The 26,922-nt window shown below is 37.0% G+C and overlaps 4 protein-coding genes and 1 pseudogene across 9 annotated transcripts; all 5 read left to right on the top strand.

The window, feature by feature from the left end:
• Positions 1 to 998: 998 nt before the first annotated feature.
• On the top strand, positions 999 to 4,466 carry LOC105973637 (uncharacterized). 2 transcript variants are annotated; one of them, XM_088817526.1, is made up of 3 exons: positions 999 to 1,127; positions 1,399 to 1,763; positions 2,095 to 4,466. In XM_088817526.1, exons 2-3 carry the CDS (start codon positions 1,685 to 1,687, stop codon positions 4,287 to 4,289), a joined length of 2,274 nt encoding a protein of 757 aa, XP_088673652.1. In that variant the 5' UTR covers positions 999 to 1,127; positions 1,399 to 1,684; the 3' UTR covers positions 4,290 to 4,466. The 2 variants fall into 2 exon arrangements, with proteins under 2 accessions (XP_088673652.1, XP_088673650.1); XM_088817524.1 differs by having other exon boundaries at positions 1,004 to 1,127; positions 1,399 to 1,922.
• Positions 4,467 to 7,010: 2,544 nt separating this feature from the next.
• LOC105973751 (uncharacterized) lies at positions 7,011 to 18,692 on the top strand. Its single transcript, XM_088820564.1, has 12 exons — positions 7,011 to 7,109; positions 8,123 to 8,277; positions 8,368 to 10,415; positions 12,218 to 12,346; positions 16,140 to 16,625; positions 16,827 to 16,946; positions 17,078 to 17,352; positions 17,434 to 17,539; positions 17,638 to 17,703; positions 17,811 to 17,981; positions 18,071 to 18,165; positions 18,261 to 18,692. Exons 2-12 carry the CDS (start codon positions 8,181 to 8,183, stop codon positions 18,487 to 18,489), a joined length of 3,822 nt encoding a protein of 1,273 aa, XP_088676690.1. The 5' UTR covers positions 7,011 to 7,109; positions 8,123 to 8,180; the 3' UTR covers positions 18,490 to 18,692.
• Positions 11,175 to 15,263, top strand: LOC105973809 (protein trichome birefringence-like 24). Of its 3 annotated transcripts, XM_088817548.1 has the most exons (4): positions 11,175 to 11,299; positions 12,650 to 13,034; positions 13,396 to 13,706; positions 14,340 to 15,263. In XM_088817548.1, the coding sequence occupies exons 2-4, from the start codon at positions 12,791 to 12,793 to the stop codon at positions 15,117 to 15,119; spliced, it is 1,335 nt and encodes a 444-aa protein (XP_088673674.1). In that variant the 5' UTR covers positions 11,175 to 11,299; positions 12,650 to 12,790; the 3' UTR covers positions 15,120 to 15,263. The 3 variants fall into 3 exon arrangements, with proteins under 3 accessions (XP_088673674.1, XP_012854316.2, XP_012854315.2); XM_012998862.2 differs by lacking the exon at positions 11,175 to 11,299 and having other exon boundaries at positions 12,642 to 13,034; XM_012998861.2 differs by lacking the exon at positions 11,175 to 11,299 and having other exon boundaries at positions 12,703 to 13,034; positions 13,390 to 13,706.
• A 45-nt stretch (positions 18,693 to 18,737) lies between the features above and the next one.
• On the top strand, positions 18,738 to 23,890 carry LOC105973752 (Transmembrane amino acid transporter family protein). 2 transcript variants are annotated; one of them, XM_012998791.2, is made up of 8 exons: positions 18,738 to 18,985; positions 20,515 to 20,616; positions 20,736 to 20,966; positions 22,050 to 22,147; positions 22,304 to 22,490; positions 22,629 to 22,759; positions 22,850 to 23,086; positions 23,213 to 23,890. In XM_012998791.2, exons 1-8 carry the CDS (start codon positions 18,949 to 18,951, stop codon positions 23,600 to 23,602), a joined length of 1,413 nt encoding a protein of 470 aa, XP_012854245.1. In that variant the 5' UTR covers positions 18,738 to 18,948; the 3' UTR covers positions 23,603 to 23,890. The 2 variants fall into 2 exon arrangements, with proteins under 2 accessions (XP_012854245.1, XP_012854246.1); XM_012998792.2 differs by lacking the exon at positions 18,738 to 18,985 and adding an exon at positions 20,224 to 20,357.
• A 796-nt stretch (positions 23,891 to 24,686) lies between these two features.
• Positions 24,687 to 26,277, top strand: LOC148772613 (UDP-glycosyltransferase 72B1 pseudogene; annotated as a pseudogene). The gene has a single exon (XR_016030984.1). The product of XR_016030984.1 is annotated as a UDP-glycosyltransferase 72B1 pseudogene (transcript).
• The last annotated feature ends 645 nt before the right edge of the window (positions 26,278 to 26,922 follow it).

The following is a 26,922-nucleotide window of genomic DNA, read 5'->3' as shown; positions in this document are numbered from 1 at the left end:
CGATTCGATTCCCCCCCCCCCCCCCCCCCCCCAAAATCCTGAAGTAGAAGAAGGAAGGTGAAGAATGCAAATTTTGAAATGATTTCATCAAAATTATTATTATTATTATTAAATGTTTTTTTATATATAGATTAATTGAAATGATGTGTAATTTCTAAAGAAGTGACGAAAGTGTGATTGCGTGCAGACTGCAGATGTTCTTTTTTGCAGTCCTTTTATATATTTTTTTGCTTTCATTGGGAAAATGGAAGAAAAAGATGCTATTTACTCAAATGCCCCTATATTTTACTCAAATGCCTTGTGAAAAATTTGACAGTGTAAACTCTGAATTCAGACCTTTTCCTTTTGTGACTTGATTGAATGGATGCGAACGAGCCGAGCTTCTATTTTGGAAAACTCGTACTCGAACTCGATAAATTGAGATTTTTTTGGCTCGAATTTGTCTATTTTGGAAGGTTCGAGCTCGAACTTGACAAATTGAGATTTGTTGAGTCTACTTCACGAGTCGGCTCAGCTCATTTACCACACGACTTGATTTAAATGAGATATTGGACTTGGTCCCTAATTAAACTTAATTAGTTCAAATGAATTTCATCAAAACTTGGGTTATGCCTATTTAATTTTGAGCCGGCCTATCGTAGTAAAATAAATTTTGAAAGTCCATTTCACATTAGGTATTTTTTTCTTAATTTCCCCATAAATTAAATATATATATATATATATATATATATATATATGAATTAATAATAAATAAATAATAAACAACTATACAAATGATTTGTTATTGTTGACTTATCTATAATGCCAAGGGAGATATTTATTATATTATTTGTTTTCAAAATATTGAAACTTTATTTAGATTAAATAGATCCCTTCTTTACTCAATAAACAAAAAATAGATCCCTTCTTATTGTTGTAACAAACTAACAACACATGTTTAATTTCCTCAAAAAAACAAACTAACAACACATATAAAAGGTGAACAATGATCAATTAATAAGTTAATAACCATATTAATCTAATAGTATTGTATCTCCTCTTTCCCTTAATCGTCCCTGCTGGGATTTCTCTCTCTACAATCAGATCAACATTCTTCTCTCTCTCATTCCACCATTTTTTTTTTGCAGGTAATTATTTAATTTGATATCTCTCATTTATGCACTTTGATCCTCTCTTTCAATCTGCATGTATCTATATTTCTTCTTTACGTAATTAAGAAATATGAAATTTTAACAAATTCAAAATCCACGCCTTCCCCTGAATAATGCATGCATGCATGATTGGTCCATATATATATCTGTATATTTTCTCCGATGATTAATTTACATGTAGTAATATCATCTTGCAAGATATTTTTTTTATGATCATTTTAGACATACTATGTTTTCAATGCTGCAGATTTTGAATTTGCTTTCGGTTCAGAGAGAGAGAGAGAGATATATAGAGAGAGAGAGGGGATTAAGAGAGAGGGGGGGTAAGATAGAGGGAGAGAGAGAGAGAGAGAGAGAGAGAGAGAGAGAGAGAGAGAGAGAGAGAGAGAGAGAGAGAGAGAGAGAGAGAGAGAGAGAGAGAGAGAGAGAGAGAGAGAGAGAGAGAGAGAGAGAGGGCGGAATTAAGAGAGAGAGAGGGGGGCATGCAAATGAATTAGTTTGATATTGAGTAACACGAAGAAGCCGAGAGATCGATGACGAAGCAACGATGGAAGTCGTTTAGCAACCACATCGATGCGGAGAAAGACGAGCAAATGATATGGATGAAAATAGGTAAATTAAAACCCGAAACCTTACAATTTAATTGGAGGCCGATATGGGATAGCGCATTAAAGCCCAAACGAGTGCAATTTAAGTCTCATCTACCATTACCCGCACAATGTTATCCTCAACCCGGGTTTTTGTGGTATACAGAATGGCAACTTATACGCAGTAAGTTGTTCGTCCTGTATATCGATCGATCTCTTGATATATATGATGAGCATTATTACAAAAAATATATATACGACAACAACCGTTTGATTATTTTTATCGTGTAGTATATAATAAATTTGTAACATGGTGAGTTAATGCAAGAATTGACGTGTTTCGGTCTTGTTTGCAGAAATCGAGGAGAAAGTGAAGACGATCTTGAAGTTGACAAAGAGCATAAACCATGGTAATAAAGAAAGGAACTTGAGGAAAAAATCGGAAGTGATTCATCTTATCGAAGATTTCGAGAAGCAATACGAAGCGCTTTACTCTATGTACGAAGATTTGAGACGAGAGGTGAAGAATAGTGTTGGTGGTGGAGATGATTACGATGATGATGACGATGCCGACGATGCCGATGATGAATATGCTTCTTCGAATGATGCGGAGACGTTTTATACTGCGGAGGAGTTGAGTGCACGGAGAACCGAGACGAGCGGTGGAGCTTCGGATATGGAAGATACTATTTTGAAAGATAAGTTGACTTCTTCGAGTGAAGTTAAGACGGTGGTTGTGAATCTTGATAAGGAATACGGGGAAGATGATTCGGAAAATACGAGCAAGAATTCGGCACGAGTGAAGGGTTTGGAGGGTGAGGTTGCTAGTTTGAAGGTCGAGATTTCGATTCTTTGCGAATTGGAGGAGCAAATGAAGAAGAAAGTTTCGAGAATGGAGGAAGAAATGAGAGAAAACGAGGGTCGGTTTTATTCGCTCAAGAAACAATCCGAGGTGAATGAGGAGCAACATTTATCGAGAATTTCGGATATGCAGATTGAATTAAATACTTTGAAGTTTGAGAGAGACGAACTAGAAGAGCGATTTTCGTCTCGAGTCGAGTCACTAACGAAAGAATTGGTGAATGTGAATAGCCGAAAGGCTGAATTGGAACTCGAGCTCGAATCGAAATTAGAATGTGTGGTTCGTACGGAGACTCTGAGTTCGAATTTGGAGAGGATGTCGGAGGAGAACGAACGCTTAAAAAATAAGATACACGATTTAGAATTAGAAATACAATCCGTAAACGTAGAGAAAGAGAAGTTGCATGGCGAACTCTCTCAACTGCATGAATCCCTTTCCGCCACAAAAAACGAGCTATCGAACGAACGTAACAAATTCAGTGCTTATCAAAACAACGTGTCCGTGAAGATCGAATCGTCGGAAGAAGAAATCAAAAATCTCAATAGCAAAGTCGAAAGTTTACAGTTCGTAAACGTAGAGAAACAGAAGCTGCACGATGAAATCTCCGAACTGCAGAAGTCACTTTCTGTAACGGAAAACGAACTAACGAACGAACGTAACAAATTCAGTGCTTACGAAAACACCATGTCCGCGAAAATCAAATCCTCGGAAGAAGAGATAAAAAATCTCAAAAGCAAAGTCGAACGTTTACAATCCGTAAACGCAGAGAAACAGAAGCTGCATGGCGAAATCTCTCAACTGAAGAAATCCCTTTCCATCGCGAAAAACAATCTATTGAACGAACAAATTAAATTCAGCACTTATCAAAGCAACACGTCCACGAAGATCGAATCCTCGGAAGAAGAGATCAAAAATCTCAACATCAAATTGGAAGATTTACTCAACGACAAAAGACAACTACAAACGGAGCTCGAAAAGGAGAAAGAGGAGTCCTCCGTAAGCAAATCCCAAGTGGAGAAAATCACGAGAACGAATTTCCAGATCATCGAAAGAAAAGCCGAGGAAATGGCGGAAGAGTTCAAGAAACAGCTAGAGGACAAATACCGAATCCTCAGCCGGAGAATTAGGGTTGCCGAGCAACTACAAGTCGAGAACCAAGAATGGTACCGAAAGACGAGAGAAACCTACGATCAAATAAGCAACGACCTCAAAGAACGAGCCGAGAAGTCGGAAATCGAATTAAAGAACATCAAAGACATGGCGTTAACCGCTAACGACGCGCTAATCGCACTGGACTCGGTGGCGTCGAGATTCGAGGAATGCGCGGCCAATCTTCCGAACAGGATTTCGAAGGCGGCGTGCGAGTTGAGGTTTGCGAAGGATTGGGCGGCGGGGAAGAATAGAGCGGCGGCGGTTGCGAGAGGCGATTTCGAGTGCTTGTTGAGACAGCTAGACGACAAAGAAGGGGAGATAGTGGTGTTTAGAGAGAAGGTGTGGGAATCGGAGAATAGGGTTAGGGAGTTGGAGAAGATGATTAAGGAGAGAGAAGATGGGGTTTTGGTTATGGAAGAGGAGAAGAGGGAGGCGATTAGGCAGCTCTGTGTTTGGATTGATTATCATCGGAGCCGGTCCGATTATTACAAGAAGATTCTTTCCGATCAGATGAATCTTAGAAGGAGACCTTCTTGATTGTAGTACGTGCATGCATGCATGCATGGAGAAAATTAATTAATTGTGGGATTTTTTTTTTGTTTTTTTTGTTTTTTCTTTTTTTTGAATTAGGACCCCTTAAAACAACGTATGTATATAAGAAAATTACGAAAAAACCCCATGTTAATTGGGTAATTACAATCACCTCTTCAACTATGAATTCTCTTACGTTTTCACTCTTTTAGTGTCGAATTCAACCGAATCTTCTAGACCCCGTGAAATGTTCTCTAGTTTGTACTCGTTTTGTGCAAAATTGTATTTTCTGATGCACCACAATCTGATGTTAACAAGATAAGAGACCACATCTTATGATCATTTTGTTTCAAAATGTAGAACTTGGATTGTATAAAACGGATACAAACTGAATAATATAATATACCACATAATGTAAAATATTTCATTAAATTGACACCGCAAGCATGGACGTGTAAGAAGATCCATAATTGAGGAGGTAGTTGTAATTACCCGAACATAAATGGTTTTTTTTCGTAAATTGACCTTATCTCAGGTGGGTGGCGGTAATTTACCCATAATAATTATAATTATAGTATTTCGATTATAAACTTTATTTCCGTTATGCATTTTAAATTTCAAGCAATAGAATCTAGTGCTGGAAGAAAAAATGGAACGCCAGAAATCAATATCCTTTTGATTTTTGAATGCAGCAGAAACAAGATGAAATTAAAGTTAATCAGAGGGGCAAAATTGTCCGAATAGTACAACTTGAATATATAGATGTGACCTGGCTCTCCATTTGAGTACAATTAACACTAATTACTAATTAGATGAATCATTTGCCAGAGTGTCATCTTTATTAAAAAAAAAAAGGGGAAATATGCAATACACCCCTTATTTAGAAAATATTTTGAACTAAACCCAATTGACTTTAAAGACTTTTCCCATAATCCACATTCCAATCTAAATTAGTGAGACCCCCCTTACCAGCCATGATAAGACTAAAGTGTCCCTATGTGTTAGGTTTTTAATATAATACAATTTTATTTCTCCCTCAATTTCATTCTCTCGGTTCTCGCCTCTCTCTCTCTCTTTCATTCTCTCGCTATTTCTCTCTGTTTACAACTTTTTTTTTTTTTTTTTTTTCCTTCTTCTTCACATATGTAGACCGCCGCCGCCGAAACCCGTTGCAGGAGGCCCTTCTCCGCCGATGTTGGAGATCGTCTCCCCCCTCGTCGAACACCACCACATCGACGCCTGGTACAATTGGCGGCGGCGCCTCCCCCACCTTGTCGCTGCCTCCGTCGGATTTCTATATGGAGATTACCATTCTCTCAACGCGGAATTAATTGGTAAATTTTATTTTTTATTTTTCTCGAATTAATTGTCGAACTAGCAATAGAATATGTTATGGATCTGGATTTTTAGTTCTATTATTTGTTTGTTATGAACGAATACATTGATTTTCAATTATTCTTGATTTTATTAATTTTTGTGTTATTCTACATATCCTGAATGTTTAGATCTGGAAAATCTATTGAATTACGAGATTAGTAGGTTGTGGTGCAATGTATTTTACAGAGTAGTCACGTTTGACAGAGTAGTCATGTTTAACAACTTAGTTATATTTGTTTTTTTTTTTTGTGGTGCTGCATATGTTCAACAGTGTAGTCATATTTAACAGAGAAGATCAAACGGAAGATTAAGTGCAGTCGGTGCAACCGAGTTGGATACCGCAACAAAAAACATGTTCGATGGCCATTGTTGAAGGATCACATTAGTTATTTTCGTTTTTTCATAGTCATTTTTTTTTTTGCAATGTATTTTGCTGTTAATATTGCAAGTTTTTTCAAGTGCTGATTACTTGTAGTCACATTACGCAGTTGCTAGTCACATAATAGTCATATTCCCACTATCATGTTCAGTATGTTATACAAACTGTAGTCACATAATAGTCATATTCATGTTTCTACTGTCTGTTAATTATAATGTTTTACAAAGCACAGTCACATTCACATAGTAGTCACTAGTCATATTCTTACTGTTATATTAATAATTATGCTTCTACAATATGTTAATTACATTATTATAAACAGCGTAGTCACATAATAGCCATATTCAACTATAGTCATATTCGGAGTTGTAAATCTGTGGAGAAAAAAAAATCAAATTTTTGTTTAAAAAAAACTTAAAAAAATATATTTTTTTATTAAAAAAATATTAAAAAATAATAAATAATAAAAAAGTGGCTATAAAATCCGAAAATAATACAAAAAAAAAATCCTATTTTTTGATTTGGTAGCAAATTTTTAGAAATTTGGAAGTAGATTTTTAGGAATTAGATTATTGTTATGGAAAGAGTGAAAAAAGGAATAATTGAGACTAATTATGTTAATTGACATAAGGATAGAATTGGAAATACAAATTCTAGGGGGTTATCACAAAGAAAGATTTAAGGGTTGGACATATCACCATTTATTATCTATATGAGGGGTTTATTGCTAATGACCCCAAAAAAAAAAAACAGAAATGGCATTTCCGAAATTTAACCAAAATCAACGGCACTAAAAAAGGAAAATTGTCCACAAATGCCATCTCTCTCTCTCTCTCTCTCTCTACGTATCTCCATCAATTGCTGTAGTAGTCGGCGTGAGCGGTTCGCCTCTATACGCAGATATTTATTTTTATAATCACCATTTATAATTAGATTCTCTCTCTCTCTCTCTCTTAGTTGAACATTCGCGCTCTCTCTCTCTCTCCTCTTTCTCTCTCTAAAATAATTTTTTGGTGGTTACTGGTGTTGGTTTCTGCTGATACCGCGAGCACTGAATTCTGCTTCCAAAGGTGATTACTTCCTCCTTCATTGCTGAAATTCATTGACTTTTTTCTTCATTTTGGTTGTTTGGTTAATTATTCGGTACTCCGCAGAGATTCTCGCTTGATTTTTTGTTGCTATTCGATTATGATCTTCGTGCCGAACAGCTTCATTGTGCAATCGATTTTGCTTGTGTTGCTTTAAATTTTGAGTTTGGTGGTTACTGTGTTCTTCATCTGTCGACTGTTATCGTGATTTTTCAAATTTTCTAAAAAATATGATCGTACTGTTAAATCATTTTTTTTCACAGAGAAGAAGAAGAACCGATTTAGGTTAATTGAGTGATTTCAAGGGTTTTTTCTCCCCCTTTTTCTTTTACTCTAAGGTTTTTGGGTAATTTTAGTTGCAGATTCGTGCTCTGTTTAAATGTTAAACCAAACAAGCCTGCTAGGAGTATTGCAATGGCGTTAATTATGATGATTATCGCTATTATTTCCAAAAAATAATTATTTAAATTAAATATGTGGTGAATTAATTAAGAAAAATTAACTGTCATTTTCTTCGAAAAGTGTCAACATTAACGCATAAATTGAAACGCCCAGCCTAATTAGCTGTCCCTGACCTTTTTTTGCACAACAAATCATTATTTTTAGTGTTGGCCTAGCTGTACTGCACATTGTGGTGTTTTTTTTTTAATTTTTGTTTAATGAAGCATTGAAATAATTGTTTATTCCGCCAATTTTTTTATATTTTTTTTAAATTTTAAATTATAAAAAATATCAGCCGTTTGTGCCATTTATGAGATTTTCTTGATGACCAGGTTTGTTCAAAGTGGACCACCACCATTTTTAAATCAAAGTTCTCATCATAAAATTATTTCATAGAAAAATTGATTGTTTCAAACTTCAACTTGACAGCTGATTCAATGAGTGATGTGGTGATTCATCATCTCCTTGTCACATCTATTTAATTCCTTTTTTATGCGGTAAATAATTTAGTTAGGAATTCTGAATTCTCCTCATCAAATTGTATTTTGTACCAGAGTTCAGGTTCACTCTGAAAAATGAAGACAGCTTTCTTCTGAGGAATCAAGGAAGAAAATGCCGAAGCACAAGAAGTGGCGCAAGTCATTTAAATCCTCTTTTGTGCATCACATTGATCCTGAAAAAGCCAACGAGCTCAAGGGAACCAAAACAGGTACTATTCCGTAAATATCAAGAAATGTAATATAGTTTTTTCTCGGAGATTGCGTTTTTCGACATCTAATTGGTGACGTATTAACTGCAGAAATTGATGGTAAAGTGGAGAAAATCTTAAATATTCTTAAAGAGGGAGATGGTAATAATAGGAAAGATCCGGTTGTAGTAGATTTGATCGAGGAATTTAACAATCATTACCAGTCTCTTTATGCTAGTTACGAAAATCTGACAGAAGAGTTGAGAAAGAAAGCTCATGGATATCATAAGAACAGTTCCTCTTCGTCCAGCTCAGATTCCTCGGACTCCGATGAATCGTCGAATAAAAAGGGCAAAAAAAATGGTAAAGTTAAAATTAATTTCGAGACGGATACAGCTGTCGTAAAGCAGGAGCTGGAAATGGCACTTTTGGAGGTTGGTGACTTGAAGAGAAAGTTGGCAGCTACTGAAGATGAAAAGGAAGCTCTATATCTGGAATATCAAGCTGAAGGAGAAAAATCGAACGAAGAGAAATCGAAGCTTTTGGCTGAAAATGCTGAAATAAATATAGAGCTGGGAAGTTTACGAAAGGTACAAGCTGAGTTGAATCAGAGGCTTGAAGACGTGGAGAAAGAGAGAGAAAGTTTAATTGCTGACAAGGAGGCGGTCTTTTTCAATGCTGAAGAATTGAGAACCATTAACAGTGAGTTGCAACACGAGAAGAAAAACCTGCATCTGGAATTGGAATCGGTAAATGGGCTGTTGTCTACTTTAAAGCAGGATTACGAGTCATTAAAGAACGAAGTTGTGAAGCTGAGTCAGATGCAAAAGACTGCAGAAGAGGAGAATTTCAAATTCTCCTCGAAAATCTCACATCTTGAGAATGAGATTGAACTAGCTGAAAACAAGAATCGTGATCTTGTAACTGAATCCAGGCGATTAAGTGAAGAATTGGCTGAGAAGGAAATAGAGCTCTCACGTCACCTAGAGATACACGAGGCTTACAAAGAAGAAGCTTCAGCTCGTATAAAGGATTTAGAACTGCAAATACTACACAAGGAGAATGAGGCCTCGACTAAAATCGAAGACTTGGTCGATCAAATCAATGCGAAGGACAAGGAACTGGAAGATCAAATGAGTAGCAAAATTACCGAGGTAAATCAGTTGAGGGAGGAGAAGTGTGGACTAGAGAACAAGATTTCCGAACTTGAAAAGTCGCTTGCAGAGAAAAGAGATGATTTTGTTGCTATCGAGAAAGAAATGGAGGAAGTTCGGAGCAATGCCTCCATCCAAATAGCTGCCTTAACAGAACAGGTCAAATCATCAGAAAATAAGATAAACGAGATGACAGATCAGTTCCAGAAAGACATCGATGCGAAAAATCAGGAAATTTATCAACTGGAAGATAATATAGACGAACTGAAAACAGATCTAGAGATGAAAGTTGACGAAGTCAGTAGATTGGTCGATAATATGAGAACCACTGAAGTCAAGCAACGTTTAACAAGTCAGAAGCTGCGCATAACCGAACAGTTATTGGGCGAGAATGAAGAGTGCCAGCTCAGGAGAGTGGAGAAGTTGCAGTACGATCAAAAGCTGCTCGAAGAGAAGATTGCTGTATTGTCCAGGATGAATGCTGCTTATAAAGAAGCTCAGGCGAATGTGGCAGCAGAAATTTCGGAGAAGGTAAACAGCACATTGACGGGGATGGATACATTTGGTATGAAATTTGAGGAGGATTACGGTCACTTGGAGTCTCGGGTTTACGAAATCATGAACGAGCTTAAATTTACGAGAAATTGGATTGTTGGAACTAATGCTGAGAAAAGATCCTTGAAGGATGAAATTTCCGGTTTGATTCAGCAATTGAAAGACGAGAAGGAAAAGGGGTTGAAGTTGACTGTGAAGATTACTGAACTGGAGAATGTAGTTAAAAAGGGTGAAGATGAAATCAAAAGCTTGACTCAAAGTGCGGAAAAGCGTGGAGAAAAGATGAGGGAATTGGAGAGAGAGATGAAGGAGAAAGATAACGGAATCTTGAGGCTGTGTGAAGAGAAACGGGAGGCTATAAGACAGCTGTGTGTTTCGATCGACTATCATCAGAATCGATATGAAGATCTTCGAGAAATGATTTTGATAAAAAGAGGTGGAAGAAGACATGTAGCTACTTGATGCTCCAAATATACTTGCCATTTCTATTGCATATTTTTTTCATTTTTTTTATTTTTTTATTTTTTTTGGAGGAAATTATTCATTGTTGTAGATGCTGTTGGTAAGAATTGTACAGCAAACGTTGGATTGGTTTGAAGTTGGTTTGTCAGTATTGCAAACGTTGGATTGTGAAAATATCATCTGTAGGGACTTTTTGGTAATAGCAGATAGCATAAAGTGTGGGATTTTTAAATTTTCCTTTTTGTGTGTTAATTGTTTCTACTGTAAAAGTAACTGTTTCAGAGTTTTGTTACCAAAGATTATTACAATATTTTTTCAGTATGTTATAACATATTTGAAGTCAAAAGGGTAAATTACAGCCACACCCCCTGGAAAGGTTAAATTGCGAAAACCTCTCATTTTTGGGTATTACATCAACTCCCCTCAACTATGAATTTTCTTACAAGTTCACACATATGGTATCAAATTCAAGAGAATCTTCTAGATTCAGTGGAGTGTTCTCTAATTTGTATTCATTTTGGGCAAAAATGCAGTTTCTGATGTACCATAATTTGGTATTTACAACAAGACACATTTTATGATCATCTTGTTTCAAAATATGGAGTTCGAACAGGATAAAACGGGTAAAAACTGAAGAATATTTCATTAAATTTGGCACCATAAGGATGGACGTATAAGAAAATTCATAGTTGAGGAATAATTGTAATTACCCAAACTTGAGGGGTATTTTCATAATTTGAACTTAGATCAGGGTTGACCTTAATTTGCCCAAAATGAAAACAAAAAGCACCCGTCTTCCGTTGTCGGTAAATCTCCCCGGGGTGCTTCAACATATAAACAAAGTATTATATTCCACGGCGAATAAAAGAAGAGTAAATTGCAAAAGGTACCCCTGTGTAATCTCAAACTAGCAAAAACCCCCCTGTGATAAATAAACTAGCAAAAACCCCCATGTGTTTTTTTTTAAATAGCACACTTGACCCACCACCAATTTAAAGGCTGACCTTGTGTAAATTGACAAAAAAACCCTGTGAAATATCTATTTTTATAGTATTAAAAAAAGCACAAATGAGATATTTCAATTCTTATTTTCTAATGTTCTAACTATTTTATTTTTTATTACTGATAAAAAAAATTATTTTTGTTATATCTTGTAATTAAAAAAATGGAAAGGGGTTTTTTTATTTTTTAAATTATCATATAATTTCTTTACAACTTTTAAATTATTCCTACACTAAATTGTGCAAGAGAAAAAAAAATTACAATATTATGTATATGTTTATTGACGATTTTTTTTAAAATATAATATTTCCATTTAATTTGCATACCTAATTTTTAATAATCAGAAAAAATCAAGAAAATAAAAAAATAAAAAAAATAAAAATAAAAAGATAAATCGAATCATCATCATCTTCAACGATTTGAATCCCGATGCCATCTCCAACACCACCACCATCGTCTTCCCACTTAATTATTCAATCCCAACCAGCAAAAACAAACTAGAAAATTCTATCTATTTTTTTTTCAAGATCCAAAACAAAACAAAACAAACATTAAAAACAGTGGGAAAGAAGCTAGCTTTGTTTCTGCAAACCTAGCAACAACACACAAAAAAAAAAAAAAAAATCCACAAAATCCGTTGAACACGAACGCAGATGTGATATGTGGTGAAGAAAGACTCGAACGCCAGTTTGTAATCGGGGTTGTAGGGCTCCGCTAGGCTCCAATTGCCGCCGCCGCCGAAGAGGGCTTCTAAATCAGAGTCGATTAAAAGATTAACTGCTTCCCAGGTCCCCAAATTTCCGGAAGCTCCTCCGATCGTCAGCGCCCTTGTTCGTCCTCATGATCGAGCCTGGACTTACGCGACGGCTATGGTAGAGCAGCACAGCAGAGCAGCCGACGGTGGAGGCTGTGCTGCGGTAGTGGGAGGACGCTGGTCGAATTGAAGTCGGGAAGATGGAGATTAAGGTTTGTGTAGGAATTTCCGGAAAAATCATGAAATTACATATTAATAAAATTTGGGGGGTAATTATGTAATTTCAGATCTAAAAATTCGTCACCAGCTGCACACTCGGCGAGTGTGCAACACGAAAATGCACTAGGGGGGTTTTTGCCTTTAACAAATTTTCATAGGGGGGTTTTTGCTAGTTTATTTATCATAGGGGGGTTTTTGCTAGTTTGAAATTTCACAGGGGTACTTTTTGCAGTTTACTCAATAAAAGAATTGCAAGAGAATCTTGTCACACTGAAAACCAACAACTCTTGTATATATATACATATATATATATATATAATTCCAGACACAGTGGTTCAACTAGTCTTAGTGAGAGAGAGAGAGAAAGAAGCTCACAGCTAGAGAGAGAATGGTGAAGAAAATGGCGTACAATTGGAAGTCATGGTGGAGGCCCCTTCACAAGAACAACTACTTGGTAATCAAGCTGGGTGTCTCTGTTCTTTTAGTGGGTCTCGCATTTACCCTTCTTTTCAACAGATCCTCTGATTTTCCCCCAATTTCAGACACCCCTTTTCTTCAAAACCCTCATATTTCTGAATCCCCTGTTAATTCAATCGTTTCTCAGCAAAATTCAGATCAGATTCCTCCACAAGGTCAGATCTTTTCTCCCTTATTTTTTTCTCTATATTTACTGTTCTTTATATTCGGTGCTGGGTTGGTGTTTGCAAGAATTGTGGGGAAAAATTTGTTTGAGATTTTGAATTTGCATTGTGTATTTTTGTAGGGTTTAATAGTAACTACTTCATTGTTTTTTTGTGTAAGAATTTATAGTTGTGTTGAATGGTGTGGAATTCATTGCAAGAATTGTCTGTAAAATGATGGTATTTGTTGATGTGATTACAAATTATTGTCGGAAATTGGGACAGAATTTACAGTTGTGTTGTTGTTAGGACTTATTGCAGGAAGTTGTAATATTATGCTATTTGTTGATGATGTAATTAAAATTAGTTGCAGAAAACGAGAGAGAAGAATCTTTCGAAAGTGAAGGGAAGTGTAATATATTTAGGGGGGATTGGGTTCCTGACGAGGCGGGACCTTTCTACACAAACACGAGTTGCAGCCACATTGAAACCCACCAGAACTGTATGAAGAACGGGCGGCCGGACACGGATTATCTTTACTGGCGATGGAAGCCACACGGTTGCGACTTGACCAGAGTTGACCCTAAGAAGTTTCTAGAGTTCGTGAGGAATAAAAGTTGGGGCTTTATTGGTGATTCGATATCGAGAAACCACGTCCAATCGTTCCTTTGCGTGCTCTCTACGGTAAATACGACTTGCTATGTTGATTCGCTGCCATATTTCATATTTTTGTTTGTGCCATCAATTTATCTTAAATTCGGATATGAAGATAGCGAGGGGCTTTAGTGTTGACTATGGATCGAGAAATTTATGTCCACATATCGTTTATGTTGACTTTTTTTCTTGTGAAAAGATTAACACCCATATCGTTTTTTATACCTTTTACTTGCCGTACGATGATCTTCTTGATACACATAATCTATTGTGCTGTTTCATGGGTTTTCATGTTTCTGTCCATGTAGATATATATATTTATTCGACTTCAATTACATTTCAGATGGATTTTAGTTATTCCCCTTTCAATCATATTTACGCGGTTTTTTTATGTCAATTCTTTTTTATTTTGATTGTTGGTTTATTTCATTGGACACTGGCTTCTTTCTTGTTTTGATTGGTCATGGAAATGTTTACGAGGTCGTACAATTATCACTCGTACTAGGTTTTCCCGTTCGTATTCTCGAACCCGAGTCAATCCAAGTTTTGAGTCAAGACTAGAACTTCAAAAATATATATAAGTGATCAAGATTGAATTTTTATTTTTATTTTTATTTTTTTCCGAATGAAAATCAACTAAAATTACGATCTTATTCCGCTCAGGTCGAAAAGGCGAAGGAAGTTTACCACGACGAGAGCTACAAATCCCGCCGCTGGTTCTTCCCCTCCCACAACTTCACCGTATCAGTTCTGTGGGCCCCATTTCTCGCCAAAGCCGAAATTTTCGAAGACATGAACGGAGTTTCCTCATCGGAAATCAAACTCCATCTCGACATACTCGATAAGAATTGGACTGAGCAATACAACACCTTCGACTACACAATATTCTCTGTTGGCAAATGGTTCATCAAAACCGCAATATATTACGAAAACGACACTATATTAGGTTGCCACCATTGCCCCCAAGCCAAGAACTTCACCGACCTAGGATTCAACTTCGCATACAGAAAAGTAATGAGAAACGTATTCAACTACATTACTACAAAATCGAGCACTAAAGGTGTGATCTTTTACAGAACTTCAACTCCGGATCACTTTGAAGGTGGGGAGTGGTTTAGTGGTGGGAGTTGTAAGAGAAAATTTCCTTCGAAAAAAGGGGAATTCGAGTTGAATGAATTGGTTAGGATTTTGAGGGAGATCGAATTAGATGAATTTGAGAAGGCTTCGTTTAAAGCTTCGGAAAATGGAGTGAGTTTGAGGCTGTTTGATGTGAATCCCATGTCTTTGTTGAGGCCCGACGGGCACCCGGGCCCGTATAGATTTTATCAGCCGTTTGCTGAAGATAAGAACGCGACTGTGATTAATGATTGCTTGCATTGGTGTTTGCCTGGTCCAATCGATTCTTGGAATGATCTGTTGATGGAAATGTTGCTCAATGGTTGAGAAAAAAAATTCAGATTTTTCTTATCAGAATTTTTTCTCTCTAAACTTTTTTTTTTCAATTTAAATTTGTACAGACAAATATAAGCAAATTCAGATGTTCTTGCTGGTGAGTTTATCTATCCTATGTCCGTTTTTCCGGTAGCAGTCAAATGTTTTTACTTCTTTATGATTGAGGCGCTAGTGAAAGTCACTTAATTGAAACTAACAAAAGTTACAAATAACATTGATGTGGTTTGATTCCACGCCATTATGTCTTGCACTTCCTTCCTTGTACTCTTGATTCCTCGCTTAGGCACCACATGCGTCACAAGAAGTCGTTTTGGCAATATGGCTTGGTCCCGGCGAAAACCCTTTGAAGCTCGAGTCAGTCGTTATGGCAATATAGCTTGGTCCCGGCGAAAACCCTTTGAAGCTCGAGTCAGCTTTGTACAATAGAAGAATTCAGAAAACTACTCGGGAGTTGTGAAATGCAGACCTTTAATTATAAAATTTTCGGGTATTTATATGGAGACAACCACTTAACATGAGTGAATTTCAATCTAACTGTTTAGATTATGGTCAGTATGCACCGTAGACAAATTTAGGCTTTTTTTTTTAGTAAACAAATTTAGGCTTGTTTAATAGATTTTGTATGCCTCAATTGGTTTGTCAATACGAGCATTTGGGCGTGAGCCCATCACACACATTTATAAAACTGTAAGTTTTGGACCTTTTGGTGTTGATTGTTATTTGTTAATTTTATGGGTGTTGATTGTTATTTGTTAATTTTGCAAGAGGATCAAACAATAATTATTTAATTTCTTTTTTTCCATAAATGAAATTCTATCAATTCTAGTAAAGCAATTAATTTTAATTTTTCCCCAACGGTAAAACCAAAGCACTATTCGAAAAATGAATTCAAAATTTAAAAATATCCGACCGTTAGCCCGCCTCCCACTATATATAGATTCCTCTCCTCCTCTTCTCAAATCACAATTTCAAAAAATCAAATTAATTAAAATCTCTCTCTGAATCAGATAAAAAGAAAAGGGGGGAAAAATGGCCGCCATCGCTGAAATGCCCAATGTAGCCGACCCAGCACCAACGAAAAAGGCGAGATCCAGAAAAGCACTGAAGCAGAAAACCGCATCGACGAACGAGGCCAACATAGTGGCCGAAACCCTAGCCGAATCCTCCCCCGCCGCCGCCGCCCTACTGCCGGAAGCCATCGCTGGAAAGGAGAATCACGAGAGCCTGTCGAAGAAAACTAAAAAAGGTGCTGCGAAGGGGAAGAAGCAGCAGCAACAGGCCCCCGAGGTATCTTCCTTCGAGAAGGAATTGCAGGAAATGCAAGAGCAGCTCGAGAAATTGAAGATCGAGAAGGAGCAGACGGAGGAGGCGTTGAAGGCCAGAGAGGAAACCCTAAAGCAGAAGGAGGAAGAAATCGAGACTCGGGACCGCGAACAGGAGAAACTCAAAATCGAACTCAAGAAATTGCAGAAGATGAAGGAATTCAAACCCACAGTGGTTAGTTCTCCTTCAATTTTTCATAAATCAATTTTTAATTATTTTTTTGCGCAAAATAATTAATTTTTGTTTGTGCCCTAGACCCCTTTCATATCTGTGTGTGAAGTTTAATAGCCTAATTAACTGATATATGGTTTTTTAGGGCAAATCTGAAACTCGTATATGTTATTTTAATGGTGAATAAATATTTTTATTATACAGACATTTCCATTTGGTCTCTCGGTGAAAGACCAAGAGCAAGATAAGAAAGACAAAAAGAAGAATTCCACTAAAAAGCCATCCCCTCCATATGTATTGTGGTGCAAAGACCAGTGGAATGAGGTATATATATATATATGATATATATATATACATATATAGATATATATAGTTTCATTAGAATAAATAAATAAAAATCTCTTGACCATGTTTGGCTGATCTGTGTTTTCGTTGGGGTTCTGATGTTTTATTAGGTGAAGAAAGCGAATCCTGATGCCGATTTCAAGGAGATGTCGAATTTGATAGCAACAAAATGGAAAACAGTCACTGCAGAAGAAAAAAAGCCATATGAAGAGAAATACCAAGCTGAGAAAGAAGCCTATTTGAAAATCGTTGGAAACGAGAAGCGCGAGCACGAAGCAATGAGGCTATTTGAGGATGAGCACAAGCAGAAGACTGCTATGGAGTTGCTCGAACAGTATCTGCAGTTCTTACAGGAGGCAGACAAGAAGGATACCAAGAAAGCAAAGTAATAATTCAGTTGAATTAGTTATGTTCTTCGATTACTACGCATATTTGTGTTTCTTATTGGGTTATATATATGTTATAGGAAGGAGAAAGATCCCTTGAAACCGAAGCAACCAATGTCGGCCTATTTCATTTTCTCGAACGAGCGAAGAGCTGCACTTGTTGCGGAGAACAAGAATGTTGTTGAGGTAAGATTAGAACATAATATTATGCTTACCGATTTCCAAAATTGGGACTAAATCACAACAGTTTGGGGCTTAATTTGGGTTTTATTTTGTGAAAAAAGATTGCGAAAATCACAGGCGAGGAGTGGAAGAACATGACGGACAAACAAAAATCGCCGTACGAAAAGGTCGGTTTTTGATTCCTTTGTAGTGTCTGTCGTCTGCAATTTCATTGTTTATTATAACAAATGAATGTTGGTTTCTGAATATGGGAAATTTTGCTTGAATTGTACAGAGGGCAATGAAAAACAAAGAGCAGTACGCGAGAGAAATGGAAGCGTACAAGCAGAAGAAAGACGAAGAAACCGCAGACATGAAGAAAGAAGAGGAGGAGCTAATGAAACTTCAGAAGCAAGAAGCTATGCAGTTGCTCAAAAAGAAGGAAAAAACAGAAACCATGATTAAGGTTGTCCGAAAATCTCTAACCCTTTTCTTTTTAATGATATTTTCTTTCAAGATTTCAAGAATTGTAATTTAGTGTCTTAAAAAATGCAGAAAACCAAAGAGACCCTACAAAAGCAGAAGAAGGAAAAGAAGATAACTGATCCCAACAAACCAAAGAAACCTGCTTCTTCATTCCTTATTTTCAGGTTTGTTTTGATTAAAGATTGAATTTTTATATACAGAATGTGTTAAGTACATTGATCAAATCAAGGATTAATTGATCTATGTTTATAAAAAACAGCAAAGAGACGAGGAAGAATTTAGCGGAAGAGCGACCCGGGACGAACAATTCGACCGTCAGTGCTCTGATTTCGCTAAAGTGGAAGGAAATGAGTGAAGAAGATAAACAAGTTTGGAATAGTAAAGCTGCAGAAGCAATGGAGGTGTACAAGAAAGAATTGGAAGAGTACAACAAGAAAGTTGTTGCAGAAGAAGAAGCAGCTGCAGCCCTTATGAACAAGGACAATTAATTAGATATATCAAGTGATTTTCTGAACAATTGTTCAACTGGGATCATGTTGAACATGTAGTAGATTTGGGTTTTTTTTTTTTTTTTTTTTTTTTTTTTTTTTTCAATTGTCTGATTTAGGGTTGCAGTTGGACTTAATCGAGAGTAGCTACTAATGCTGATTTTCTTTAGATATTTGAAATGCAAATTGAAATTCACTTCTCATCTCTTTGTTGTTTCTGTTCTGCACTTATTCAATGTTTTAATATAAAATCTTTAAAAAATTACAAATTGTGTAGCATAAAATACATCTCAAAAAGGAGGTGTTGAAGGGTCAAACTTTGACGCCCTCTGTTCTTTTTTCTCTCTCATCACCACTTCCATTAAATTTGAACCCCTTTCTTCAATTTTCTCTCTCTAAAAAAAACAGTGGATTTATTCTGATTCGTAGTGTTTTTGTGGAAGAAGGGAAGTGGAAGAAATGCCAAACCAAGAGGAATTAGCCCTTGTTCTACCAGGTAATTAATTATATTATACTTCAATTTCTTTTTCCTGATGAGGTAATTTCGAATCGCAGCAAGTCCCTATTTATTTTGTGTAATAATCTTGTCTGTAATTTCATATAATTCATGCGGAAAATGAAGAAAATTAGGTAAGCTAGATTTGAGGAAAATTAATTGAAAATGATGAAAATCAGACGAAATATAGCTTCCGCCATTAGTGCGTACAAGCTGTTTGCTTAAATGACGCACTGAAAAAAAATAGTAATGATGTTTTTTACATCCCTTCCTTTTCTGCACTTCCACTGAGTAATTTGGATTGAGTGAGAAGTTTTAAAGAAAACAAAATTCCAAAATAAAATCACTTTATTTTTTTTGATCCTTTAGCACAAAAATTCAATTTTTATTTTAGTGTTCATACACTTGTCTATCTATAGAGAATATGAAAAATAGAAAAATTGCTTACGTGTCGAAACCAAGTGGGCAAATGGGAGTTCATTTGCCACGTTTAATTATTTATTATTAAGGCCAACACTTTGTGCAATGTGGCCAGCACTATATAGAAAAAAGACTCGCATTAAGCATAGTTAAAAACGACATAATTAATTAATTAACATGTAGTGGTGCCAACATTGATGTTGGATAAACATTTATAATGTTACATTGTGCATGATTTTGATTTACTTGTTCTTTTTAGTTTTCATTATTATTGAAAATTGTTGTAGTGTCAATGCAATTTATAAACTTGAGTAAATTACGCCAGTCTGAGGTAAAGTCAAATTATGAATCTTCTTACACGCGCATCTTTGTAATGCCAAAATTAGTGAAATCTTTTAGATTATGTGAAATATTCTTCAGTTTGTACTCGTTTCCTCTCATTCGAGCTCCACGTTTTTAAACAAGATGATAATATAATATCAGATTGATTGTGGTGCATTGAAATTGCATTTTTACACAACACGAGTACAGATTAGAGAACATATCACGAAATCTAGAGGACTCTATAGAATTTAATACTATAAGAATGAACGTATACGAAAATTTACAGGTGATAATTATAGTTATTATTTAAATATGATTTTTTTTTTTTAATTTGATTTTACCTTATGCGGTCACCTTAACTTACCATTTAAACTTATATTAAACACATTATGTAGACTAAATCAGATTATTCCGGTTATATCCAAAGTCAAAGTTATAAAGAATTCCATCATAATTAGTATCATCTGTAAAAAATTACATTTGACTAATATTTTATTATATATTTACATTAATAAAAAAATTAAAAAAAATTAGGTATACTGTATATTTAATCTTGACAGCCTGTAATTGCATTTGTTCTTTCCAATCTTGAATGGTACGAGAAAGATCATAAACAAAAAGCTAAACGGTAAAAAAAAGAAAATATAAATTTCATGCACATTTACAGCAATCTTTGTTTCCCGCACGTATAATTTGGCGGCAAATCCTCTTCCTTCACGCCATATCTTTCATTTTTCTTCGTTTTCATCTCTGCATTAATCTGACAAATGTTTCTGCGCTGACAGAAGAAGAATCAATGGCGGAGGTGGCTGCCGCCCCAAACAGCCCCTTCCACGAAATCAACCGCGAAGAGGACGCCGGCGCAGCTTTTGTCCTCGAATCCAAAGGTAAAGGTTCAATTTTTATTCTTTTTTCTTCCCTCCTCCGCCCCTAAAATCGAAACCCCAATTTTAACCTAGATCCATTAAAAAAATTCGAATTCGTGTGTGTGTGACTGTGTGTGCAGGGAAATGGTACCATGCGGGGTTTCATTTGACGACGGCGATTGTGGGGCCCACAATACTGACGCTGCCGTACGCTTTCCGGGGGCTGGGGTGGTGGGTAGGGTTTCTCTGCTTAACGGCTATGGGGGTTGTGACCTTCTACTCTTACTATCTCATGTCTTTGGTGCTGGACCACTGCGAGAAGGCTGGACGCCGCCACATACGATTCCGTGAACTCGCTGCCGACGTATTGGGTAGGGGTTTTTCTTCTCTCATAATATATAGTTTATTACTAATTACCTAATTTTCAGGCATTAATTAATGATGTTATGTTTTCTAGTCTTTGTTAATGAGGTTGCAGTTTTTCTGTCACTGTTTTTGTTAGAAGTGAGTAATTTTTATGTGTTTTTGACTTTGTTTTGCTTTAGTTTAATGAAAGAAATGGCTCTTCCGCAACTTGCATTCACATCCATCTCGACAACTGTTCGTACTTTTCGATGCGTTAGAGAGAGAGAGAGAGAGAGAGAGAGAGAGAGAGAGAGAGAGAGAGAGAGAGAGAGAGAGAGAGAGAGAGAGAGAGAGAGAGAGAGAGAGAGAGAGAGAGAGAGAGAGAGAGAGAGAGAGAGAGAGAGAGAGAGAGAGAGAGAGAGAGAGAGAGAGAGAGAGAGAGAGAGAGAGAGAGAGAGAGAGAGAGAGAGAGAGAGAGAGAGAGAGAGAGAGAGAGAGAGAGAGAGAGAGAGAGAGAGAGAGAGAGAGAGAGAGAGAGAGAGAGAGAGAGAGAGAGAGAGAGAGAGAGAGAGAGAGAGAGAGAGGGATTAGGTCACTGATAATTAGAAAACGAAAACCATATTATTGTGTAGTATTAGGCCCCGTTTGGTTGCCAAGATAAGCCATGATTAACTAAATAGTTGGACTCAACTTGATGTTTGGTATCCTCAATAAATTGCCGGGTCGACCCGCGAAAATTATGTTATCATGGCTTATCTTGCCTTTTAGGGTACTTTTCTTTTTGTTGGACGTCGAGAGGTCCGATAAAATAATTGGGTTTCATTACATTATTTAATCTTATCTTGGCTAATCTTATCTTGGCAACCAAACGAGGCCTTAGTGGTTCAGATGATTTTTCCATGCAATGTGTTGTCACGGATAATGTTTTTTCGGTGTTTTAATATCGCGTCGGAGCACACAATTGGTATGAATAGGATGTATGGATCTTTTATACTAGCTACCTGTAAATCGCTACAGCAGATTTTCCGATTAATAGACCCCTTTCAACTCGTACTTTTTTTTCATGTAAACTGAATTTTGAGTTGACTTTATGCATTGACTTGTAATAGGTTCTGGATGGATGTTCTATTTTGTGATATTCATTCAAACGGCAATAAATACCGGCATCAGTATCGGAGCTATTCTGCTTGCAGGGCAATGCCTCCAGGTATAGCAATATTGGCATCTCTATTTTGCTGCTTTTTTTTTTTTTTTTTTTTTTTTTTTTTTATTTTCTGTCGGGGCAACCCCGTTTTCACTTTTATTCCGTTCATTCTGATGTTATTTATTTATTTATTTCTTTTTGTCTTTGTGGGCAGTACAGATCATGTATTCTAACCTGTTCGAAAACGGAGCGCTGAAACTATATCACTTCATAGCAATGGTGACAGTAATTATGATACTTTTGTCTCAATTTCCGAGCTTCCATTCCCTCAGGCACATTAATTTGGGGTCGCTGGTTCTCAGCTTGGCCTACACTTTTATCGTGGTCGCCGCTTGCATTAATGCAGGTATACTTAGTCCCGTTTCTTGAAATTTCGCCCTATTAAGTGAAAAGAAAGATGGAATCTTGATATATGAATCGTGTAATTATTTTATTGCATATGCGTCGTTATTGCGAACTTTACTATTTGCCGTGCGATACACAGGCGCCTCAAAAAATGCACCACCAAGGGACTATTCTTTAGAATCTGCAGCTTCGTCGAGGGTATTCAGCGCATTCACTTCCATATCTATAATAGCTTCGATTTACGGGAATGGTATACTACCCGAAATACAGGTATATTTAAATTTCCGTAAAAACCAAAGTTTTTTTTTCTCGACAAAGAACAAGGACAATAGTGTAATATTTCCTTCTCGACCAACGTAGGCGACACTTGCTCCACCAGCTGCCGGAAAGATGGTGAAAGGCCTTATAATGTGTTACGCAGTAATTTTCTTGACTTTCTACTCCGCTGCAGTTTCCGGATATTGGGTTTTTGGTAATAAATCCAATTCGAATATTCTCAATAGCTTAATGCCCGACGAGGGCCCCCCCTTGGCCCCCGTATGGCTTGTGGGCCCCGCAATTGTATTCGTTCTCCTCCAACTCTTCGCCATTGGCCTAGTAAGAAACATCATATATATATATATATATATATATATATATATATATATATATATATATAATAATTTCCATATATTCTTAATTCATTATTCAAAAAATTAAATCTCGGCCGTGTTAAACTACTAGGTCTATTCTCAAGTGGCCTACGAGATAATGGAGAGGAAATCGGCTGATGCAAGCAAGGGAATATTCTCCAAGAGAAACTTGATTCCGAGGATAATTCTCCGCTCGTTATACGTGATTGTTTGTGGGTTCTTTGCTGCGATGCTGCCTTTCTTTGGAGATATAAGTGCCGTTGTGGGAGCTATTGGATTTATCCCTCTCGATTTTGTACTTCCGATGCTTCTTTATAACATAACACATAAGCCCAAAAAGTCTTCACTCGCATATTGGGTCAACAACTCGATAATAGTCGTGTTCACGTGTGTCGGTATCTTGGGGGCATTTTCGTCAATTAGGAAGCTGGTTCAAGATGCTAAAGAGTTCAAGCTTTTTAGCAGTGATGTGGTTGATTGAGTGAATGAACGAAGCTTCTCGAAGTGGGGGCATTTTTGTCTTTTTTTACACTTGTAAAGTTCGTTAGTACTTTGCAGAAGCAATCTCGAGAAAATATGCAGAGATGGTTGATTGAGGTAAGATAACTATCGTATGTTGATCGAGTGTTTAGCATCCCGAATTATGTGCAACACATTTGTGTAACATCTTGTTATGTTATATGCATGCTAATGATGTATAGAGAAATTTGCAATGTGACGAGAATCGAAAATTCTTTTTTCAATGTATAATTAAATACCGTAGATTCTACACCGCGTAGTTTTATATCATCGATCTACACACGCCCACACACATATACATGTGAATGTGTGTAAAAAATGGGTAATTGAGATTATACGTGGTAAAATTTACGAGATGTAGGTTCAAATAAACGGGTGGTTCGAGAGAAATTCGGGCAGTTTCAGTATTTCGTCACTCCCATCTCCATGCATGATTTATTGTAAGAAACTGGAAGGGAACAAAATCCCTTAATTTCATTTATTCCAAACACCATCCACTTTTGTTTGAAATTAACATTTGGCCACAAAACAAATTGGAATTTAAATATTTGATCACAAACCATCATCATAGCATGTATGAGATTATTCAACTTCCTGAAATTCAGGACAAGAACTTCGTAAGCAAACATCTATTTATTTTGGGTAAATTACGGTCACCCTTTGAGATAAGGTTAAATTATAAAATAGCCTCTTATGTTTGGATAATTACAACTACTTTGTAACCATGTATTAAGAAGTGAAAATTACGATATTTTCCCAAAATAAAGTAAAAATAACAAAATATGGTAATATTAGATTAACTTAGCAAGTGTGTCAAAGCTTGCACGCACTCAACTCTATCCTTTTTGCGAACCTTCTAGATGAAATGACAGTTTCACACTCCCATAATAATAAGGGCCTTCTAGATGTTTTGTACACTTCACCCCTAAAAATAGGAAGAGAAAAAAAAAAACAAATTTCTTTTTACAAATTTTGTGGCTAATTAGTGTTAGGTCCCTCCACAAATTTTTTTTGAACAGTTTCCTCCAATTTTTTTTTTTATTGGAGTTGCTGTGCAATAAAATTAAATAAATACAACTTTTTGTATCTCACAATATTCTCTCATCAGAAATCCGCCATGGAAGCTCCACAGCAAGCTCACATAGCTATGCTGCTCACACCAGGAATGGGTCACCTGATTCCACTCACCGAGTTAGCCCGGAAACTCGTCCACCTCCACAGTTTCTCCGTCACTTTCATCATCCTCGACGACGGCGTTTCATCCACCAAAACCCAACTACAAACCCTTCTCCAAACCCTACCAAACCCTACAAACTCAATTCTCCTTCCTCCGCCGCCAGATATCGCCGGCGACATCACCGCCGAATCCCGGGTCGTGCTCTCCACAATCCGATCCGGTCCATCCCTCCGCAAAGCACTGACCGATCTGAAAGAGTCGATACCCACTCGCCGGATCTCCGCCTTCGTCGCCGATCTCTTCGGCATATTCACATTAGACGTGGCCAAGGAACTGGATATTCCGGCGTATCTTTTCTTCACCTCCACCGCGATGACTCTGTCTTTCAGTCTGCACTTGCCGGAGCTACACGAATCGTCCACTTGCGACCAGTACAGAGACTTACCCGAACCGCTGAAGCTACCCGGTCTGGTACCGGTTCGCGGGTCGGACTTCATGGATCCGACCCAAGACAGGAAAACCGACGCCTACAAAGGCTGTGTTGAAATGTGCAGGAAATACAGATTAGCTGACGGAATCTTGGTCAACTCCTTCTTTGACCTCGAACCGGATACTTTCAATGCATTAGATCAGAATAATCGGATGCCGCCGATTTACCCGATTGGACCGTTGATCCGACCCGGTTCGAAAAATATCAAAGACGGGTTGAAATGTTTGGAGTGGTTGGATAAGCAACCGCTCTGTTCGGTTTTATACGTCTCGTTTGGAAGCGAGGGAACTTTATCGAGAGATCAATTGAACGAATTGGTTTCGGGTTTGCGAATGAGCGAGCAAAGATTTCTACTAGTAGCGAAAACCCCACGCGATTGTCGGACCCGATCAAGCCACCACGACGACGAATATGATCAATGTGCCGAATTGACCGAGTGGACGACTAATAATAATAATAATAAAGAGAAGGGTTTTGTCTTGCCGTCGAAGTGGGCCCCACAAGTTGAGATTTTGGCCCACGTGGCGGTGGGTGGATTCCTGACGCACTGTGGGTGGAATTCGACTCTGGAGAGCATAGTCAACGGCGTCCCTCTCATTGCTTGGCCGTTGTACGCCGAGCAGAAGATGAACGCCGTTCTGCTGTCCGAGGGTTTGAAGGTGGCGATTAGGGTTACGGAGGGCGAAAACGGAATTGTGGGTCGCGAGCAGATATCGAGACTAGCGAGGGATTTGATTGAAGGAGAAGAAGGGGAAGTGTTGAGGAAGAGAATGTGGAATCTTAAGGAAGGTGCAACTAGAGCATTGAGCCAAGATGGATCTTCCACTCAAACTCTTGCCAACGTGGCTAAAAAATGGATGGAGCATCCTTAGTAGTATTTAGTATTTGGTAATAACAATGCATGCAAGAAAATCTACTTGTTGTATATTGAATCATTGATTATAATTTCAATATATTTTCTATTCTATTATATTTGTAGCTTAACTTCTATCTTTATATCCTAATGTATACACACACAAATAATATTTATTATTAATAATAATATTTTAAGGACAAAATGCACTTACCCCATATAAAATTCTCACTTATGCATTTTCCCCTCCAAAAATTCAAAAAAAGATACTCCTCCCCCTTTGAAATATTATTTTAGTTGCACTTTGTCCCAGAAGCTAATTTTTGGAGGGCATTGTGCAACAAAATTAACATTTTAAAGGTGCAACGTGAAAAAAATAGTATTTTTAAGGGATAACGTGTAACAAAAATAACATTTTAAGGGCGAAGTGCAATAAAATGCTCAAGTCCTATGAATAATCCATCGGAGTTTTGCTATCGGGGCAATGTGCAACAAAAATAACATTTTGAAGGGGGACATTCACTTTTAAAAATTGTGAGAGGGTAAAGTGCAAAAAATAGAAATTTAAAGGAGGTGATGTGCAATTTTCCCATATTTTAATTATATGTATATGCTTAAAATTAGGGGAAACAAAATCATAAGTCGGCTCATGAGGCTTGTGAATTAATAAAATTGAGGTCAAAACTCGTCTAATCAATGAGTTTGAGCTCGAGCTCGTATTTATCGAGCTTGAACTCACAAAATTTTTGTTGAGTCGAGTCA

The sequence above is a fragment of the Erythranthe guttata genome, chromosome 1 (assembly GCF_056151865.1).
Source record: "Erythranthe guttata isolate IM_541 chromosome 1, IM_541, whole genome shotgun sequence".
Taxonomy (NCBI): domain Eukaryota; kingdom Viridiplantae; phylum Streptophyta; class Magnoliopsida; order Lamiales; family Phrymaceae; genus Erythranthe; species Erythranthe guttata.
The sequence above is the reverse complement of the archived record's forward strand: the minus strand, read 5'-3'. Positions and strand labels throughout refer to the sequence as shown.

Coding starts and splice junctions, on each gene's coding strand:
- LOC105973637 (XM_088817524.1), top strand. CDS start 1,685: ATGACGAAGCAACGATGGAAGTCGTTTAGCAACCACATCGATGCGGAG. Junction 1,923..2,094: donor AGAATGGCAACTTATACGCA/GTAAGTTGTTCG, acceptor TCTTGTTTGCAG/AAATCGAGGAGAAAGTGAAG.
- LOC105973751 (XM_088820564.1), top strand. CDS start 8,181: ATGCCGAAGCACAAGAAGTGGCGCAAGTCATTTAAATCCTCTTTTGTG. Junction 17,540..17,637: donor AGAACAAGAATGTTGTTGAG/GTAAGATTAGAA, acceptor TTGTGAAAAAAG/ATTGCGAAAATCACAGGCGA. Junction 17,982..18,070: donor AAACAGAAACCATGATTAAG/GTTGTCCGAAAA, acceptor TAAAAAATGCAG/AAAACCAAAGAGACCCTACA.
- LOC105973809 (XM_012998861.2), top strand. CDS start 12,791: ATGGTGAAGAAAATGGCGTACAATTGGAAGTCATGGTGGAGGCCCCTT. Junction 13,035..13,389: donor AGATCAGATTCCTCCACAAG/GTCAGATCTTTT, acceptor AATTAAAATTAG/TTGCAGAAAACGAGAGAGAA. Junction 13,707..14,339: donor TCCTTTGCGTGCTCTCTACG/GTAAATACGACT, acceptor TATTCCGCTCAG/GTCGAAAAGGCGAAGGAAGT.
- LOC105973752 (XM_012998791.2), top strand. CDS start 18,949: ATGCCAAACCAAGAGGAATTAGCCCTTGTTCTACCAG. Junction 20,617..20,735: donor TTTTGTCCTCGAATCCAAAG/GTAAAGGTTCAA, acceptor CTGTGTGTGCAG/GGAAATGGTACCATGCGGGG. Junction 22,491..22,628: donor CGCCGCTTGCATTAATGCAG/GTATACTTAGTC, acceptor TGCGATACACAG/GCGCCTCAAAAAATGCACCA.